A 22,077-nucleotide genomic window follows, 5' to 3' on the forward strand; every position below is an offset into this window, starting at 1 on the left:
ATTCGTTAATAGCTATCCTAGAAGAATCCACTCGGGATACCCTTCCTTCTCCACAAAAGATATCGTGAAAGAAAGATCTCCAGAGATCTACCAAACGCTCGTCACACAACATCTCCAGAGAACATTGCTGTAGTGAGGGCAAAGAAATAGTGTGACCTACCGATGCAAGAAGTAGCAAAAAAGAAAGCTTCTGAACCTAATGGTGACGGAAAAAGTAGTGCCAGTAACAGTAAGAGAGCTAATGATGGCCTATCCAAGAAGACAGCAAACAAAAGAAAAGTTGTAGACACCGATTCAGATTGCAGTGTCAACAATCCTGTGCCCCTAAATGATTCACGTAAATATATGATTCACGTAAATATGGATTCTGCCAGAAGATCAAAAAACGTGAATGAATGCAATGCCAAAAGTGTACCACCTGGCATCAAGAATGCCGTGCCGGTGCAGGAGGCTGTATTCAATTTTTCTGACGACTCTCCAGGTGACTTACGAGAGCAGAAACATTTCACAAAAACTACTTTCAATTAATGTGAAATCAGCATTGCAGTTATTATTGTATTATAGGGGTAATGAGTGTTAAATAGAAATTAGTGTATTTTCAGCTAACCTTCCATGTAATTTAGCTGTGTATCTGTCCATAATTTATCTTAATCAAATAGGCCCGGCCACTATTCGAATAGCACCGCTAGATTCCACTTTTGTCCAGTCAGGAGGGTAAATCGAATAACAGCGTAACATAAATGTTTGACAACCCTGTACAACCACCTTTCATCAGTAGGATAGAAGTAAAACTACATGCCTAAAACGAAAATTTAGTTAATAATCTTCAAAAAAAAATTGATATACACTGAAGCGCCAAAGAAACTGGTATAGGCATGCGTATTCAAATACAGAGATATGTAAACAGGCAGAAGACGGCGCTGCGGTCGGCAACGCCTGTGTAAGACAACAAGTCTCTGGCGCAGTTAGACCGGTTGCTGCTGCTACGATTGCACGATATCAACATTGAGTGAGTTTGAACATGGTATTATAGTCGGCGCACGAGCGATGGGACACGGCATCTCCTACGTAGCGATGAAGTGAGGATTTTCCTGTACGACCATGTCAAGAGTGTACCGTAAATATCAGGACTGCAGTAAAACATCAAATCCACGACATCGCTGCGGTCGGAAAAAGATCCTGCAAGAACGGGACCAACGACGACTGAAGAGACTCGTCCAACGCAACAGAAGTGCAACCATTCCGCAGATTGCTGCACATTTCAATGCTAGGCCATCAACAGGTGTCAGCGTGCGAACCAATCAACGAAATATCATCGATATGGGCTTTCGGAGCAGAAGGCCCACTCGTGTACACTCGATGACTGCACGACACAAATCTTTACGCCTCGCCTGGGCCCGCCAACACCGAAATTCGACTGTTGATGGCTGGAAACATGTTGCCTGGTTGGACAAGTCTCGTTTAAACTTGTATCGAGCGGATGGCCGTGTACGGGTATGGAGACAACCCCATGGAGCCTGCGTGTCAGCAGGGGACTGTTCAAGCTGGTGGAGGCTCTGCAATGGTGTGGAAAGTGTCCAGTTGGACTGATATGGGACCCCTGATACGTCTAGATACGACTCTGACAGGTGGCACGTACGTAAGTATCCTGTCTGGTTACCTCCATCCATTCGTGTCCATTATGTATTCCGACAGACACTGGACAATTCCAGCAGGACAATGCGACACCCCACACGTCCAGAATTGCTAGAGAGTGGCTCCAGCAACATTCTTCTGAGTTTAAACACTTCCGTTTGTCACCAAACACCCCAGACGTGAACATTATTGAGCATATATGTGATGCTTTGCGACGTGCTGTTCAGAAGAGATCTCCACCCCGTCGTATTCTTACGGATTCATGGACAGCCCTACAGGATTCATCGTTTCAGTTCCCTCCAGCACTGCTTCAGACATTAGTCGAGTCCATACCACGTCGTGCTGCGGCACTTCTGTGGGCTCGCTACAAGTTATTAGGCAGGTGAACCAGTTTCTTTGTCTCTTTAGTGTAATTTAACCGTGTATCTACCAATAATTTACCTTATTCAAATACCCCGACCGCTAATCGAAAGCCCCACTATAATGCACTTTTGTCCGATCGCGAGGGTAAATCGAAAAATAGCGTAACATAAATGTTTGACAAACCTGTACAATCACCTTTCATCAGTAGGATAGGCATTCCCATAGAAGTAATACTACATATCTAAAACGGAAATTTATTTAAAAATCTTCCGAAATAATTTGACATACGCTCAAATCATTCTTATAGCCCCGCTCGCTGTTCCCTTTGTGAATACTGTCTTGCAAAGTATAGTGCCAATATAATACATAGTACACAAGCAATAAATTAAAACAGGACGCCTGAAGCGGCCGTTTTATTGCATGAACGGCTAAAATACAGTAAGCGAAGATCTTTTTTCGTTTCATTAATATGTGCTGGATGTCAGCGAGAAAATTTTTGGAAAAGTTTGGAAATTACGAGTAAATTTTGTTAGGAGTCACTACGTCCTGCCATTCTCAAATAGTGGATGAATGTAGTCTGGATAATTTTCGCGCCGTGAGTTACACTGTCCGAAGACACAATACACACAGTTTCTAACTGTAATACTTGAGTTTGTGTGCTAAATTTTTAACCCAAGATTATGTCACTTAATGAGTAGATCATGACAGCATTTTAAATTTTTGAATTCGGTCAATAATTATAGGAAACACTGAAACTTTTGTTGTTCCTGGAGGTCGCCAGATAGGCAACCTGCATTCGGAAGCCTGTACCTTTTTAAGCGTTTGGTAATATACAGCATATTGTTAAATATTACGGTTGTCCATCTTACGTGGTACGTTACGCGTTTCACTTTACAGTATAGTGTCTACGGTCTCTTGAATAATTTGCACAGCCTTAGCGTGAGGAATGGCCGGTGCCGTAAACAAACAATGTAATCGAAGCCCCCCCCCCCCCCCCCCCCTGACGCGATACGGCGACTGGAAATATCTAGTTCTGCGCGGTACGTGGTACGGCGAGGCGCGAAAATGTTTACATAGGCGGCGCCTGGTGATCGCACATGCGACGGGCCTTTAAGCTTGCTCCTGTTCCGCGAGTCGGGTAGCGTAGCGAGCCACAACAGCGAGGGCGGTGTCTTCACCCTCTATGTACAACCACTTTAAAATTCATATTAATCTATTTTTAGTATTGGTTAAAAACAGCCTTGGTTGTAATTTTAGTTGACTTATGACCACAGCAGTTGAGTCCCATAGTGCTCAGTTCCATTTGTAATTTTAGTTTTTTATTTTTCAACTACGCGTTCCGCCTTGTTTAGGCATCTTCAGGTTGATCTTTTCTAGATGGACGTGAGTGACTCCAAGACCTTCATAACGGGTTCCCGCTCACAGGAGCGAGTAACAGAATAAGATGGGGCTCAGGTAGTAAGCATAATGCATAAGGCATTAAAACTAAAATTGCAACCAAGACTGTTTTTAACCAATACTGTTAAGCACTGGTTTGCTGTATGCCACATATGGATTTGAAGCATAATCTATTTTTGTCACGGATAAGATATTACCACCACAGAAGCCGCAACGGGATTTTTTTAAAAATATTTATTTTAAGTCTTAGTTGCAATTAGTCACACTTGACACCTGGTTTCGGTCACACTTAATGATCATTCTTCAGATCTAAAAATAAAATAATAATACTTCAAATACTTATTTGTTAATATTTTTACTGGTGTTTCTTACGAAGGACCACATGACATGTCTTCTTTCTCTTCTCCTTTCCTGTTTTCGAGTAGTTTTTCACTCTTTCCTTACGTTTTTCTCTTCTTACTTCTATCCACACTGCGTCTGCCTCTCTTCTTGAGTTGCCCTGGAAGCCCTAGAAACTTTTTACTTTTACTCTCAACTTTCCTCTTTCTCATATTTCTTACTCTGTTATTTCCATTTCTCTCAGATCTGAGTTAACTTCTTTGATCCATGTCACTGATGTTTTCGGGTTTGCGGCCGTGGTGGCCGAGCGGATCTAGGCGCTTTAATCTGGAATCGCGCGACTGCTACGGTCGCAGGTTCGAATCCTGCCGCGGGCATCGATGTGTGTGATGTCCTTAGGTTAGTTCGGTTTAAGTAGTTCTAAGTTCTAGGGGACTGATGACCTCAGATGTAAAGTCCCATAGTGCTCAGAACCATTTGAACCATTTTCGGGTTTCTATCAAAAAAGTTATAAAAATTGTTACCTCTTTTTATCTAGCAGTGTCAGGTGTCTATAGAATACAGTTCTTTGCTCCGTCATTGGGCTAATATTTCTTCTATTTTTAATACGTTCAAGATTATTTCTTAATTTCTATTTCCGTTTGTCATATTTTGATCCCAAGATTTTCCTGATTATTTTCCTCCTCCTCTTTTCTAGTTCACCTAGTTCTTTGGCTGTATTTAACGAAAGGCATTCCGAAGCATAAAGCCACTCTGGTCTAATGACAGTGTTGTTGTGCCAGAGTTTTGCTTTTACGAAAATAGATTTCTTTGTTATACAGATTTTCAAGCTAATGTTCAAATGTGTGTGAAATCTTATGGAACTTAACTGCTAAGGTCATCAGTCCCTAAGCTTACACACTACTTAACCTAAATTATCCTAAGGACAAACAAACAAACACACACACACACACACCGCGCGACCGCTACGGTCGCAGGTTCGAATCCTGCCTCGGGAATGGATGTGTGTGATGTCTTTAGGTTTAAGTAGTTCTACGTTCTAGGGGATTGATGACCTCAGAAGTTAAGTCCCATTGTGCTCAGAGCCAACACAGACCCAATGCCCGAGGGAGGACTCGAACCTCCGCCGGGACCAGTCCACAGATTTTCTGTTAATTGAAAAGCCACCTTCATTTCCCTTGTCCTTGATAAGTTAGCTTCTTTGTCCAAAAGTATTTTCACCTACGTATTCAAAGTTTGTCGCCTCTTTTTTTTATTCTTCCATAATCCGTTTCCTAGTATTTCGGTACCTTCTTCGCATTTGTCATAGACTTTGCTTTTTGAACAGATATACATAAGCCAGATTTTGAAGCAGTCTCGTGTAGGAGACATATCTGCATAGTTGCATCTTCCATAGATGCAAGATAGTCTGCAAAAGCCAATCAATCGAAACTCAGATTATCCCCTTTTCTCCAGCTTTTTTTTTTTTAATTCTTCCTTCTTCTATTCTTTTGTACCATTCTCTGATTATCTTCTCTAGTACACAACTGAACAGCAGTGAGGACAATCCATCTCCTTGTCTTACACGTTTTGACGTCAAAAGCCTTAGAGGTTTCACCAAAAAAAATTAATATCTTGTTTTATGTTTACATCTGAAGATGATAATCAAATGTGTCCAAAACTTGTTATCAAGTGTGACTAATTGCAACCGAGGCTGTTATAACAAATATTTTAAAAAAGCTGTTTTTATTCGTATAAAAATATGATGTTGCTTCTAAGGAATTGAGTCCATTTACTGCTCAAATGATACTTTATTTTCATGCAAATCAATGTACATGTATCTGAACTTTTTATAAAAGCGGATTTATAACGTCTTGCGTGGAAATGAATGACAGATAGAGAAAGAGGGGGGTGGGGGTGGGGGGAAATCGCCGCTAAGTAACTGGTAGACCTCGAACATCCAGCCGTGTAAGAGTAATCTAAAAATAGGCACTGCCAACTGCGGGCAAATACTGGATGACGCAAAGCTTTTCAGAAGGAACAATAAGTTTCTAGCAGGTAGCACTGTAGACTAATTCGAATAAAACGTTTCACATAATATGTGTCCATTGTTTTTCGTTGTACAGGTTGACATGGTTCTAAGTCTTCATTTCGCGTGTTGTACTCCAGTTGCTATGGGCTTAATTATCGACTGCAATTTGTTTCGAAAGTTCTACTTGAGTTTAGTTAAGACTTTGACTGCGATTTGCTAGGCAATTCCACTCTATCGCTTACGCTCGGCGCACGCATTTACAAATTCTGATGGTCGAGAGGTTCTAGGCGCTTCATTCCGGAAGCCAGCTGCTGCTACGGTCGCAGGTTCGAATCCTGCCTTGGGCATGGATGTGTGTGATGTTCTTAGGATAGTTAGGTTTACGCAGTTCTAAGTCTAGGGGACTGATGACCTCAGACGTTAAGTTCCATAGTGCTTAGAGCCATTTGAACAAATTCTGAGTATGCTGAAGTGAGCGGATGTGCTCAAGAGCACGAGATATGGCCGCCAGCTCTGCAGTGAAAACACTGCAGCCATCTGGCAAGCAGTGCTGTTCAATATGTCCTCCATGAACATACGCAAAGCCTACGTGACCATCAGCCATCGAGCCTTCGGTGTAAACCACGTCACGGCCGCGGTACATTTCGAGAATCGAGAGGAAGTGATAGCGGAGAGCCGCAGGGTTAACGGTCCTTAGGGCCATGCGAAAGGTCCAGAAGAATCTGCATCCAAGGTGTACACCGTGGAGGTGTACGCGAATGGACCTCGAGGAGAGTTGGTAACGGGAAGGTCTCCAGTTCAGACAGAAGCGACCGGACGCGAACCGCAATCGTGGGCGCTGACCTAGACCGCCGATGCAGGAGATGAACCGCCGTGGTAGTGATAGTGCTCGTCCAATGTCACGAGAACTGTCCGTCCCGTGGTAACAGAACGGAAAGTTTTGTGGTCCATTCTAAACTGGGACCCGTTCAAGATCCAGACGGTGCAGTAATTGCAACCTCATGATCCGCTGCAATGTTCTGAATTTGCTTTTCAATTTCTGGCACGAATCGAAGTTGATGACATGTGACGGGCAACATTCTATGGAGTGACGAAGCACATTATTTTTACTGTGTGCAGTGAATACAAAGAACTGCCGAATTTGGGGCACTGTTAAACCGCGAGTTGCCAACGGCCTTGCCGCAGTGGTAACACCGGTTTCCGTCAGATCACGAAGTTAGGCGCCGTCGGGCTGGCCTAGCACTTGGATGGGTGACCATCCGGTCTGCCAAACGCTGTTGGCAAGTGGGGTGCACGCAGCCCTTGTGAGGCAAACTGAGGAGCTACTTGATTGAGAAGTAGCGGCTCCGGTCTCGTAAGCTGACATACGGCCGGGAGAGCGGTGTGCTGACCACATGCCCCTCCGTATCCGCATCCAGTGACGTCTGTGGTCTGAGGATGACACGGTGGACGGTCGGTACCTTTGATAGAAGAGCGATCACGACTGGCTATTGGGCTGTTAACAAACTGGTGTGAGAAGACTAAAATGTCTATTGCACCACAAAAATCGCTGTATATGCTCTTAAAAGGCAAGTTAAATAGGGACCCAACAGTCAGAATTAATGGCCAGGCAGTGTCGCGACAGAGATACGCCCGTTACCTAGGGGTATATCTAGATGAGAATTGGAGTTTCATTCCGCATATTGATCAAGTAACGACAAAGTCCTTAGCTCTGTTCAATAAGATAATATCAATTGGACAAAGAAGATTTCATCTGCCGTCAAAGGCAATAAATATCTATCACAACAGTATATTGGCACCAATAGTAGGGCACGCATCCAGTGTGTGCGTCCACAGGTTAGCTCTGGTGCGGCCTGCCGCTGCTGTCAAGCGAATACAGAGGAACGTTCTGTTGAGATGCATTGGAGCATTCAACTCAAGTCCAACAGATGCACTGTTGGTAATTATGGGTCTATGTCCACTAGACCTGATAATAAGACAGCACGCAGCCTTCTACTGGCTGCGCAAACAGAACATCGACATGGTGCAAAATATAATGGGCACTCCTCTGGTAAGCGTCAAATCCATCCGAGAAAAAATGCTCGACATTTGGCAGGACGAATGGGATGGGTCCAGTACAGGCCGTAGAGTCCATGGGTTTCTACCCACAGTAAGGGAAAGACTAAAGAACAAGATAATGAAGCCCTCACAGGGCCTAGTTCACTTCCTTACAGGCCACGGTCCTATCCCACGTACCTGCATAAAATAGGGAAAAGGCCAACACCGGAGTGTGACTGGTGCCCACGCAGGATCGCCAGAACACACAGTGTTTGAGTGTCCAATATACGAACAGGCTGCCTCAGTTGAGAGACAGCTTCTGCAGACAAGGGATATAAATGATATATTAACAAATGGCGAATTGTTTAGCAATTTCGCAAAATTAGTGAATAAAATCTCAAGGGAGGCCCAGCGAGCCTACCTTGGGAGAGGGTAAATGGGCTTCAGATCTAACGCGCAATTGTAAATATGTAAATACTACGTTTGTTTAAGTCTTTGAATTGTAGTGGCTAGTAGTTGTAGTTAGATCAGTATGGTGGTGGGGGGAATAAAAGAGAAGTATAAATGGAGTGGTTTCTTCTAGTAGTAGCGGCCCGCCTCCACGTGGCTACGGACGGGCAACTCTCTGGCAAGATTCCAGAGAGGCTAAGAGGCCAATCATTCGTATATAGCACAACGTTGCGTAATAAATAGATAGTGTGCATGCATTAATAAACCACTTCTGTAGCACTAATAGCAGAGATAGTTAGTCTTAATACACCCACTCAAAAGTGTCAGAAAGTGGGTTATGAATGTTTCACAAATTGGGAAAAAAAATTGGTACCTTTGGGTCTTCATGGTCTGTTCGAGAGGAGTTTTAAACCGCGAGTTGTGCTCCATGAACCACTGCACTCGCCGTTTCTAACTGTGGGCCAATGACGCCAAACGTCCATTTCCATTCCAATGTTTGACACAAGGAATACTTGGCGAATGCAAAATTAGGCCTGCACTACGAACCTCTCCTTGTCGGACTCGACGTGGAAGGTGCGCTCGATGACGGTGGTCCACTGGAGGCCGCGGATGATGAAGGTGTAGGGCTTGGGCCGGTCCACCGACATGATCTGGCAGCCCTTGACGGTGAAGTTGTTGAGCGGGTCGGAGAGCGCGTGCTCCGGCTTGTTCTTGAAGCCCACCAGCGAGCCGTCGTCCAGCAGCACGAAGTAGCGCGACCGCCAGTTCTTGATGTGCTCCCCTGCAACAGCGCCACAAACCCCACGTCAGTCCACACGCCCTCTGCCGCCTGCCAACGTGTACAATACCCAATTCCGTTTCCAGAAGCACTGCGCCACTGCAAAGATTGATGATACAGATATTAGAAATCTTATTTTAGATGGTTTTTGTTTTATCCAGATATGACTTGGGGAACATATCACCAACACAGACAAATACAGCCAATATGGAATACACCAATTAACCTGTAACTGCTGTCAATCTGTATACGTGGGACAAACATGTACGAATTTTAGAATCATATACACTACTGGCCATTAAAACTGCTACACCACGAAGATGACGTGCTACAGACGCGAAACTGAAACGACATGAAGAACATGTTGTGTGATATGCAAATGATTAGCTTCTCAGAGCATTCACACAAGGTTGGCGCCGTTGGCGACACCTACAACGTGCTCACATAAGGGATGTTTCCAACCGATTTCTCATACACAAAAAGCAGTTGACCGGCGTTGCCTGGTGAAAAGTTGTTGTGGTGCCTCGTGTAAGGAGGAGAAATGCGTACCATCACGGTTCCGACTTTGATGCAGGTCAGATTGTAGCCTATCGCGATGGCGGTTTATCGTATCGCGACATTGCTGCTCGCGTTGGTCGAGATCCAATGACTGTTAGCAGAATATGGAATCGGTGGGTTCAGGAGGGTAATACGGAACGCCGTGCTGGATCCCAACGGCCTCATATCACTAGCAGTCGAGATGACAGGCATCTTATCCTCAGGGTTGTAACGGATCGTGCAGCCACGTCTCGATCCCTGAGTCAACAGATGGGGACGTTTGCAGCAGCATGGACTATCAGGTCGGAGACCACAGCTGCGGTTACCCTTGCGCTGCATCACAGACAAGAGCGCCTGCGATGGTGTACTCGACGACGAACCTGGGTCCACGAATGGCAAAACGTCATTTTTTCGGATGAATCCAGGTTCTGTTTACAGCATCATGATGGTCGCATCCATGTTTGGCGACATCGCGGTGAATGCACATTGGAAGCGTGTATTCGTCATCGCCATACTGGCTATCAGCCGGCGCGATGGTGTGGGGTGCCATTGGTTACATGTCTCTGTCACCTCTTGTTCGCATTGACGGCACTTTGAACAGTGGACGCTACATTTCACATGTTTTACGACCCGTGGCTCTACCCTTCATTCGATCCCTGCGAAACCCTACATTTCAGCAGGATAATGCACGACCGCGTGTTGCAGGTCCTGTTTTAGGTAAATCAGGCGGTACACTTCGGTTCACTGGTAGAACATTTGGGAAATTCAATCAGTCTACAAAACCAGACTGTTTACAAATCCATTTTGCGTCCCATCGTAAAATATTGCTCAGGTTTCTGGGATGCGTACCGCATAGAATTAACAAGGGACACTGAACGTACACAAAAAAGACAAGCACGGATTGTCACAGATTTGTTTAACTAATGGGAGAGAGCTGCTGAAATAACTGAACTGTCTCGCGCCTGAAGACAGACGCCTAGTTATCACGCGAAAGCCTACTTACATATCTTCAAGAACCATGTTTAAATGATGAATTGAGAAAATTCAACCTCCTACGTGTCGCTCTTACATAGCGTGAGGACAAATTTGGACAATTCCACTGCGCACAGGGGCGTTTAAATAGTCATCCATTCCGAGCTCCGTATGTGATTGGACTGGGAAGAAAAGCTACTGTGAGTTACGGTACAACGTGTGCTCTGGCACGGACTTTACAGTGTTTGGTAGTGAATGTATATGTGAATGTACGAGGGGGGACCCAAAAGAAACCGGACTCCGAGGGTGCTGCCACTCGTAGACGTAGTGCAGGGTTCTCAGGCTAGATGGTGTCAGTAGAGACCTTCATGAAACAGCTGTGCAGACGGCGTCAGTGTAAACGTGCAAGTGTGGTATCGCGTTTCTCTGACTGTTGGTGGGTTACCTCTGCGAAGTCGTTATGGCAACTTTAAAAGAACAAAGAGTTTGTGTGAAATTTTGTTTCCTGCTTAAAAAAACTGCAACGGAGACACACCAAATGCTTCAGGAAGCTTTCCAGGAGGACGCTGTGAGCCGCACACAGGTTTTCGAGTGGTTTGGGCGCTTTAAACGTGGTGAGATGTGTGTTGAAGACCAAGCTCGTTCTGGGCACCCTTCAACATCACGAAATGAGAACATTGAAAAGGTCCGCCAAAATATCAACGAGGATCGTCGCCAAACGATCGCCCAAATTTCAGCAGAGACAGGAATCAGATGGAGCTCGTGCCAGCGGATTCTGAGTGAGGATTTGCACATGAGACGTGTTGCTGCTAAATTTGTTCCGCGCCTTCTCACACAGGAGCAAAAAACCATCCTCATGAATGTGTGTCAGGACTTGAAAACAGATATTGCACGTGATTCAAACTTCTCGATCAAAGTCATTACAGGGGATGAGAGTTGGTGATACGGATATGACCCAGAAACCAAGCAAGCGTCAAGCCAGTAGAGGACTCCCAACTCTCCCAGACCAAAAAAAGAAAGGCAAGTGAGGTCAAATGTGAAGAAGATGATCATTATCTTTTTTGATGTTCGTGGAATTGTGCATCGGGAATTCGTACCTCCTGGCCAGACTGTTAACTTTGATGTTTTAAGACGTCTGCGACAGGATGTGAGGAGGAAACGCCCGGAACTTTGGCGATCAGGTGGCTGGTTTCTGCATCACAGCAACACAACGCTCCAGCACACACGGCCTTACGAGTGACCCACTATTTGGCATCTCAGAGGTGATCTGTCGTTCCCCACGCTCCGTATTCGCCGGACCTAGCACCGTGCGACTTTTTCCTATTTCCACGAATGAAAAAAACGCTAAAAGGAGAGCGTTAGGACGATGTGGAGGCGGTAAAAACAGCTTCGCAAAGGGCACTGCACAATATCAAACTTGAAGAGTTCCAAACATGCTTCCAACAGTGGGAAAAGAGACTTGACAAGCGCATCGCATGTAATGGAGAGTATTTTGAATGCGACTGAAGTAATTTTGTAAAAAGGTTCATCAATAAATTTTTTATGACAACAATCCGGTTTCTTTTGGGTCCCACCTCGTACATTTGGATAGTCGGATGGGGGAGGGTTGGGGGGGGGGGGGGGCAGGGGTCTGAGTCCAGTTTCTTCAGTACACGAGACGTTTCTCCAGACCACGAGACCTGCACCGGCTCGGTCGGTTCGGGGCTGTATATGGCGCCACAGTTAAGAAGAAACACTAACCGCTATTAGACGGCCGCCTTTAGGCAGACTAATTTAGCTGTTGCCCTTGGTTGTTCTTCATGGTTGGGGTAACACGTGCTGAGGCTCTTGAAATTCGTGACTCGGTTACAGACAATTGCCAATGTTACGGTCCGCCTGAGCTGTAAGCCGGCCAACAGGGAGATGGCGCCAAAACTGTTCGCATGTGCGAGCCACACAACACAACACGGCGCACACCGGGCACCGTTTGAGGGGAGGGCCACCACGAAGGAATGAAGGGTGTTAAAAAAAAAACCGAACACCTGTCATCAGTCTACTGACTGGTTTGATGCGGTCCGCCACGAATTCCTTTCCTGTGCTAACCTCTTCATCTCAGAGTAGCACTTGCAACCAACGTCCTCAGTTATTTGCTTGACGTATTCCAATCTCTGTCTTCCTCTACAGTTTTTGCCCTCTACAGCTCCCTCTAGTACCATGGAAGACATTCCCTCATGTCTTAGCAGATGTCCTATCATCCTGTCCCTTCTCCTTATCAGTGTTTTCCACATATTCCTTTCCTCTCCGATTCTGCGTAGAACCTCCTCATTCCTTACCTCATCAGTCCACCTAATTTTCAACATTCGTCTGAAGCACCACATCTCAAATGCTTCGATTCTCTTCTGTTCCGGTTTTCCCACAGTCCATGTTTCACTACCATACAATGCTGTACACCAGACGTACATCCTCAGAAATTTCTTCCTCAAATTAAGGCCGGTATTTGATATTAGTAGACTTCTCTTGGCCAGAAATGCCTTTTTTTGCCATAGCGAGTCTGCTTTTGATGTCCTCCTTGCTCCGTCCGTCATTGGTTATTTTACTGCCTAGGTAGCAGAATTCCTTCACTTCATTGACTTCGTGACCATCAATCCTGATGTTAAGTTTCTCGCTGTTCTCATTTCTACTACTTCTCATTACCTTCGTCTTTCTCCGATTTACTCTCAAACCATACTGTGTACTCATTAGACTGTTCATTCCGTTCAGCAGATCATTTAATTCTTCTTCACTTTCACTCAGGATAGCAATGTCATCAGCGAATCGTATCATTGATATCCTTTCACCTTGTATTTTAATTCCACTCCTGAACCTTTCTTTTATTTCCATCATTGCTTCCTCGATGTACAGATTGAAGAGTAGAGGCGAAAGGCTACAGCCTTGTCTTATACCCTTATTAATACGAGCACTTCGTTCTTGATCGTCCACTCTTATTATTCCCTCTTGGTTGTTGTACATATTGTATATGATCCGTCTCTCCCTATAGCTTACCCCTACTTTTTTCAGAATCTCGAACAGCTTGCACCATTTTATATTGTCGAACGCTTTTTCCAGGTCGACAAATCCTATGAAAGTGTCTTGATTTTTCTTTAGCCTTGCTTCCATTATTAGCCGTAACGTCAGAATTGCCTCTCTCGTCCCTTTTCTTTTCCTAAGGCCAAACTCATCGTCACCTAGCGCATTCTCAATTTTCTTTTCCATTCTTCTGTATATTATTCTTGTAAGCACCTGTTAGTGGACATTAATATGGGGTGTGTCCACACTTCGCGTGAAAGACGGTATGAGCTCGACTACAGACACTTTCAATGAGATGTCTGAATGTCTGTCGAGGGATGGTAGTCCAATCGTCTTCGAGAGTCGAAACCAAAGAAGGTAGTGATGTTGGGCGGTGGGTCTGGAGCGCAATCGACATTGTAACTGATTCCAAAGTTGTTTCATTCGATTCATGTCTGGACACTGGGTAGACCGTCCATTTGTCCGCAAACCATCATTGCAACACAGATGGTACTTCATGAAAAGGTCCACAGTCATGCTGATACAGTCATCGTTTCTCAACTGTTCCTCTACTGTAAGCATTCCACAGTGCCGTAAAATGTCTTCACAGCCTTCCGCATTTAGCATATTCTTAATTGCAATAAGGGGGTCACAAAAACATACCCATACCGTAAAATCAACTGCACTGTTGTCACTAGACATGATGGCAGGTAACATTCCAGAGGCATTCGCCAGACCCAAATTCTCCCAATGGGACTGAGGCAGGATACAGCGTGATGCATCACACCAAATTACTCGTTTACAATCATCCGCAGTCCTGTATCGTCGCTCTTTATACGCTGAAGCGCCAAAGAAACTGGTGAGTGTTCAAATACAGAGGTGCGTAAACAGGCAGAATACGGCGCTGCGGGCGGCAACACCTATACAAGACAGGTTTCTGGCGCAGGTTACAGCTGCAGGTTATCAAAATTTAAGAGACTTTGAACGTGGTATTGTCCGCAGCTCGTGGTCGTGTGGTAGCGTTCTCGCTTCCCACGCCCGGGTTCCCGGGTTCGATTCCCGGCGGGGTCAGGGATTTTCTCTGCCTCGTGATGACTGGGTGTTGTGTGGTGTCCTTAGTTTAGTTAGGTTTAAGTAGTTCTAAGTTGTAGGGGACTGATGACCATAGATGTTAAGTCCCATAGTGTTCAGAGCCATTTGAACCATTTCAACGTGGTGTTATAGTCGGCGCACGAGCGATGGGACTCAGCATCTCCGAGGTAGCGATGAAGTGGAGATTTTCCCGTAAGACCACTTCATGAGTGTACCGTGAATATCAGGAATCCGGCATCGCTGCGTCTGAAAAAGATCCTGCAAGTACGGGATTGAAGAGAATCGTTCAACGTGACAAAAGTGCAACCCTTCTGCAAATTGCTGCAGATTTCAATGCTGCGCCATCAACAAGTGTCAGCGTGAGAACTATTCAACGAAACATCATCGATGTGGGCTTTCGGAGTAGAAGGCCCACTCGCATATCCTTGATGGCTGCACGACACAAAGCTTTACGCCACGCCTCGGCCCGTCAATACCGAGATTGGACTGTTGATGACTGGAAAGATGTTACTTGGTTGGACGAGTCTCGTTTGTATCGAGCGGATGGACGTCTACGGGTATGGAGACAACCTTTTGAATCCATGGACCCCGTGCGGGACTGTTCAGTCTGGTGGAGGCTTTGCAACGGTGTGGGGCGGTAGCAGTCAAGAGTGATATGGAACTCCTAATACGTCTAGATACGACTCTGACAGGTGACACGTACATAAAAAAATGGTTCAAATGGCTCTGAGCACTATGGGACTCAACTGCTGAGGTCATTAGTCCCCTAGAACTTAGAACTAGTTAAACCTAACTAACCTAAGGACATCACAAACATCCATGCCAGAGGCAGGATTCGAACCTGCGACCGTAGCGGTCTTGCGGTTCCAGACTGCAGCGCCTTTAACCGCACGGCCACTTCGGCCGGCGACACGTACATAAGCACCATGTGTGATCACCTACATCCATTCATGTCCATTGCGCATTCCGACGGACTAGGTAAATTCCAGCACGACAATGCGACACCACATACGCCCAGAATCGTTACGCAGTGGCTCCCCCTCTTCTGAGTTTAAACACTTCCGCTGGCTATCAAACTCCCAAGACATGAACACTGTTGAGCGTATCTGGGATGCCTTGCAACGTGCTGTTCAGAAGATCTCTCCTCCCTCTCGTACTCTCACGGATTTATGGACAGGCCTGCACTATTCACGGTGTCAATTCCCTCCAGCGCTACTTCAGACATTAGTCGAGTCTATACCACGTCGTGTTGCGGCACTTCTGCGTGCTCGCGGGGGCCCCACACGATATTATGCAGGTGTACCAGTTACTTTGGCTCTTCAGTGTTCGACCTCATGCGTCGCTTAACAGTGACGTCAGAAATGTGTGGCTTATGAGGAGCTCCTCGACGACTGTACTTCTTATTTTCAGATTACATTTTATTTCCTTATTTTCCAAATTTTCGCGTCTGCTGATATCAGTAGCATTCAATAAGCTCAGAGAACCCTACAGAACGTATAAGAAGAAGTAAGATTTCATTTCCCATTCTAGCTTAAGTAGCCGCTAGACCTTATGGCGTTGGCAGGCCGTTGTAGCCGAGCGGTTCTAGGCGCTTAAGTCCGGAACCGCGACGCTGCTACGGTCGCAGGTTCGAATCCTGCCTCTGGCATGAATGTGTGTGATGTCCTTGGGTTAGTTAGGTTTAAGTAGTTCTAAGACTAATGGACTGATGACCTCATTTGTTACCATAGTGCTTAGAGCCATTTGAACACCGTTCCTACGATTTTGTTGCCACGCAACTTCTACATCTACATCTACGTCCATACTCCGCAAGCCACCTGACGGTGTATGGCGGAGGGTACCTTGAGTACCTGTATCGGTTCTCCCGTCTATTCCAGTCTCGTAGCCGGCAGAGGTGGCCTAGCGGTTCTAGGCGCTACAGTCTGGAACCGCGCGACCGCTACGGTCGCAGGTTCGAATCCTGCCTCGCGCATAGATGTGTGTGATGTCCTTAGGTTAGTTAGGTTTAAGTAGTTCTAAGTTCTAGGGGACTGATGACCTCTGAAGTTAAGTCCCATAGTGCTCAGAGCCATTTGAACCATTTTTTGAACCAGTCTCGTATTGTTCGTGGAAAGAAAGATGTCGGTACGCCTCTGTGTGGGCTCTAATCTCTCTGATTTTATCCTCATGGTGTCTTGGCGAGATACACGTAGGGGGGAGCAATATACTGCTTGAGTCCTCGGAGAAAGTATGCTCTCGAAACTTCTACAAAAGCCCGTACCGAGCTACTGAGCGTTTCTCTTGCAGAGTCTTCCACTGGAGTTTATCATCTCCGTAACGCTTTCGCGGTTACTAACTGATCCTGTAACGAAGCGCGATGCTCGCCGCTGGATCTTCTCTATCTCTTCTATCAACCCTATCTGGTACGGATCCCACACCGGTGAGCAGTATTCAAGCAGTGGGCGAACAAGTGTACTGTACCCAACTTCCTTTGTTTTCGGATTACATTTCCTTAGGATTCTTCCAATGAATCTCAGTTTGGCATCTGCGTTACCGACGATTAATTTTATATGGTCATTCCATTTTAAATCACTCATGCGTAGTCCCAGATAATTTATGGAATTAACTGCTTCCAGCTGCTGACCTGCTATATTGTAGCTAAATGATATGGGATCTTTCTTTCTATGTATTCGCAGCACATTACACTTGTCTACATTGAGATTCAATTGCCATTCCCTGCACCATGCGTCAATTCGCTGCAGATCCTCCTGAATTTCAGTACAATTTTCCATTGTTACAACCTCTCGATGTACCACAGCATCATCCGCAAAAAAGCCTCAGTGAACTTCCGATGTCATCCACAAGGTCATTTATGTATATTATGAATAGGAACTGTCCTACGACACTCCCCTGCGGCACACCTGAAATTACTCTTACTTCCGAAAACTTCTCTCCATTGAGAATGATATGCTGCGTTCTGTTATCTAGGAACTCCTCAATCCAATCACACAATTGGTCTGACAGTCCATATGCTCTTACTTTGTTCATTAAACGACTGTGGGGAACTGTATCGAACGCCCTTCGGAAGTCAAGAAACACGCCATCTACCTGGGAACCCGTGTCTATAGCCCTCCGAGTCTCGTGGACGATCGTCTTTTTCGAAACTCATGCTGATTTCTACAGAGGAGATTTCTAGTCTCCATAAATGTCATTAATACGTGTTCCAAAATTCTACAACTGATCGACGTTAGAGATATAGGTCTATAGTTCTACACGTCTGTTCGACGTCCCTTCTTGAAAGCAGGGATGACCTGTGCCCTTTTCCAATCTTTTGGAACGCTACGCTCTTCTAGAAACCTACGGTACACCGCTGCAAGAAGGGGGGGCAATTCCTTACTCTGTGTAAAATCGAACTGGTATCCCATCAGGTCCAGCGGCCTTTGCGCTTTTGAGCGATTTTAATTGTTTTTCTATCCCTCTGTCATCTATTTCGATATCTACCATTTGGTAATCTGTGCGACAATCTAGAGAAGGAACTACAGTGCAGATTTCCTCTGTGAAACAGCTTTGGAAAAAGACAATTAGTATTTCGGCCTTTGTCGTCCTCTATTTCAGTACTTCCCACAACGAACACCCGCCACTCCGCTGTGCGTACCATCGTCTCCTTTGCACTGCTCCACTCGCACCGACACAGGCCTGACCACGCTCTGAACCGGTGTGAAACCACCGAGCGAGGTGGCGCAGTGGTTAGACACTGGACTCGCATTCGGGAGGACGACGGTTCAATCCCGCGTCGTCCGGCCATCCTGATTTAGGTTTTCCGTGATTTCCCTAAATCACTTCAGGCAAATGCCGGGATGCTTCCTTTCAAAGGGTACAGCCGACTTCCTTCCCAGTTCTTCCCTAAGCCGATGAGACCGATGACCTCGCTGTCTGGTCTCCTTCCGCAAAAACAACAACCGGTGTGGTTCAAATGGCTCTGAGCACTATGGGACTCAACTGCTGTGGTCATAAGTCCCCTAGAACTTAGAACTACTTAAACCTAACTAACCTAAGGACAGCACACAACACCCAGCCATCACGAGGCAGAGAAAATCCCTGACCCCGCCGGGAATCGAACCCGGGAACCCGGGCGTGGGAAGCGAGAACGCTACCGCACGAACAACCGGTGTGAATCACGTGGCTGGAGTACAACTGGTGTGCGCGGCAGGGGGTGTGGTTATGCGCATACATTCACGTCAAATGGTGTCCACTTGCCCGGGCAACTTTCATTTGCCCCACCGTGTACCTGGTGGTCAGTTCTGCATTACACAGTGGTGTCTGGATACTTCTGATGAGACTTGTAACATTATGTGATTGCCTTATCATTTTAAATCATTCACTAATCGAGTAGTCGCTCGGTAACAGCTACAGTTAGCAAATAATGTTGCGAGAATGTAAAAGGTGAACGACCTGTGACGTAACTTGTTAATTGTCGAAGCGCCGTCAGAGATGCAGTGAGTTATTGACTTTGAAGTCCGCCCCCGGTAGTTGAGTGGTTAGCGAGACAGACTGCCAATCCTAAGGGCCCGGGTTCGATTCCCGGCTGGGTCGGAGATTTTCTCCGCTCAGGGACTGGGTGTTGTGTTGTCCTAATCATTATCATATCATCCCCATCGACGCGCAAGTCGCCGAAGTGGCGTCAAATCGAAAGACTTGCACCCGGCGAAGGGTCTACCCGACGGGAGGCCCTCGTCACACGACATTCATTCATTGACTTTGAAAACCGCGGCGCGAAAAACAGACAGAAGAAGAACACTTTTACACATTTTTTTGATGTACGAGATATTCTCGACGAACAGTTACTCATTACTTCTCTTGCCTCTTGCAACTTGTGTCGGACGCGCATGTCTTGCTGCCGTATTATTATCGTTAAAAATAATAATATTTTAGTGTAAAGTGAAAGTGCAATACTAAAAGTGCAATACTGAATAGCAGTAGATTTATTGTGCGACGTGTATGTGAAAACGTTAAAGGAATTATTTTCATTACGAGAAGTGCCAGTCAAAACGGCATCCATGTTAAATTCTTCATTGTAGTGTAAGTTCATCTATTAATTGCCATAAATTCAGAGTTAAATGGAACTAGTGTATGGACTATTTATTTAGTGTAGAATCTATATCTCACTCCTTCATGAAGTTATTTAATTTTCTTTATGTTTCTGCCAAATAGAGAGTTCACATTCACGAATTCTTTCGTCGAAATCAAACGGAAGTTGTATGCGGCGAAATATTTTCTCCGCGCCATATTCTACTGGTAAATGCATGATAAACTACGGTCCCTAAGGAAATTCATGTTGAGCTATCCAAAAATAATTATATTTTGAATAGGCATTTACTCTCCTCTCCAATGCGACTGATCAGACGATCCAAGAAGAAACAGCCGCACACGGTCGGCGTTCGCAAATATATTTCCACCGCTGATTATAGCTATATGTTACAGCACAAAAGTAAACATATTGTTATAATTAGTGACTACGAACGGGGACATTTATAACTGTATGTTTATGTATACACATTACGTAGACATATCGTTATAGAGTGTGAATACCTTATTTATGGATAAAGATAGAGAATTTTAACTTGGGCTTAGAAATTAAAATTTCACCATGGCGCCAGTTCTTAACTTGCCGTAGGGCCTCCCTGTTGCAGCCATCTCCAATGCTCGTTCATGAAAGAGCGTGCGTCGACTTGAGCCGGCGATAACGCAGCAATAAAAGGTATATCCTATGCCCGTTACAACAGGTGTTACGACTGTGCGCTCGTTGTTTTGATCGTGAGTACGGAGCTGCAAATCCTATGGCTCAAGATGCAAGACAATGGCACCAGCAGTTTAGAGACACAGACTGTGTATGTAAGGGGAAAACCACAGTTTGCCTCAGCGCGCTCGCAGTCCGCCGAACTTTACTCACGGTAACCGCCTAGGCTTCGTCACTCTCCACGTGCCTGGCGTGTTTTGCGGCGACGCATACGTTCTTGCTAAACACCATCAGTTATTACAAACGGCCTTCACAATCGTGGCAAACAACAACGTGCACAGTTTGGTCAACTCGAACTGGGCGTGGAAATGCAAAATAAATTTCTTTCACACTGCATTTAAATAGGAAAGTGAGCGGCCACAACGTAAGAATATGGGGAAAGCAATAGCCAAGTACCACAGTCGAGGTCGATAAGCGACTCTCCACAGCTTCATGTTTTCTGCGCCGTTTCCACAAAAATATTTACGATCCGCCCATTTTTTTCCTGCACCACCTACGTTCGATGTCAACTTGGAATAACCACGCACAGACGGCAGCAGGTGAGGGTATATAAAGTCAGTGGGGAAGCGAAAAAAAATGCAGCGGTTGCGTAATGCGGAAACGAAGCGTCCAGGCAGGCTTTATCATTGGCCTTCATACCAAGGATGGAAGCATTTCTGAAACTACTAAGTTTGCAAAGCATCCGCTTGCCACCGTGGTTAAAGTTGAAACGTCCCCTTAGAAAAATTATAAATCAGTGTGCTGGTAAACCTCTTACGTTATTTGATACAGAAACAGCTAAGTAAAACTGAACGTACTCAGACAGTTTTCTCTTTACTTATTTTGATCATCACTAAAGTGACACACAATATGTTAGCGCAACGCAATCTGACTCTTTAATAATCCCTACAAAAGAATAGCCCTGACTAACAATAAGCTATCCTTCATGAATCACTTACCTCACCAAAATCTTCGTTGCTCGTACTACTGCAATACAGCGAGCGCCAATACTGCCAGCTAAATAAAAGATTCTAACTACTGAAGGCAAGGTATCTTGACTACCCCTATTGGTTCTCCCTTCTATTCCAGTCTCGTATTGTTCGTGGAAAGAAAGATTATCGGTATGCCTCTGTGTGGGTTCTAATCTTTCTGATTCGCGAGATATACGTAGAAGGGACCAATATACTGCTTGACTCCTCGGTGAAGGTATGTTCTCGAAACTTCAACAAAAGCCCGTACAGAGCTACTGAGCGTTTCTCCTGCAGAGTCTTCCACTGCAGTTTATCTATCGACTCCGTAACGCTTTCGCGATTACTAAATGATCCTGTAACGAAGCGCGCTGCTCTCTGTTGGATCTTCTCTATCTCTTCTATCAACCTTATCTGGTACGGATCCCACACCAGTGAGCAGTATTCAAGCAGTGGGCGAACAAGTGTACTGTAACTTACTTCCTTTGTTTTCGGACTGCATCTCCTTAGGTTTCTTCCACTGAATCTCAGTCTGGCATCTGCTTTACCGATGATCATTCCATTTTAAATCACTCCTAATGCCTACTCCCAGATAATTTATGGAATTAGCTGCTTCCAGCTGCTGACGTGCTGTGTTGTAGCTAAATGATACGGGATTTTTCTTTCTATGTATTCGCAGCACATTACACTTGTCTACATTGAGATTCAATTGCCATTC

The 22,077-nt window shown here is 45.4% G+C and overlaps 1 protein-coding gene across 1 annotated transcript in view; it reads right to left on the reverse strand.

Annotated features, from left to right (window-relative positions):
- LOC126210054 (RAC serine/threonine-protein kinase) overlaps window positions 1-22,077 on the reverse strand; it is a 708,536-nt gene that overhangs the window by 73,094 nt on the left and 613,365 nt on the right. The window contains exon 3 of the mRNA XM_049939171.1: window positions 8,780-9,014. Coding sequence (XP_049795128.1) covers window positions 8,780-9,014 — 235 coding nt within the window. The remainder of the gene's footprint in view (window positions 1-8,779; window positions 9,015-22,077) is intronic.

Source organism: Schistocerca nitens, chromosome 10 (genome assembly GCF_023898315.1).
Source record: "Schistocerca nitens isolate TAMUIC-IGC-003100 chromosome 10, iqSchNite1.1, whole genome shotgun sequence".
NCBI classification, from domain to species: domain Eukaryota; kingdom Metazoa; phylum Arthropoda; class Insecta; order Orthoptera; family Acrididae; genus Schistocerca; species Schistocerca nitens.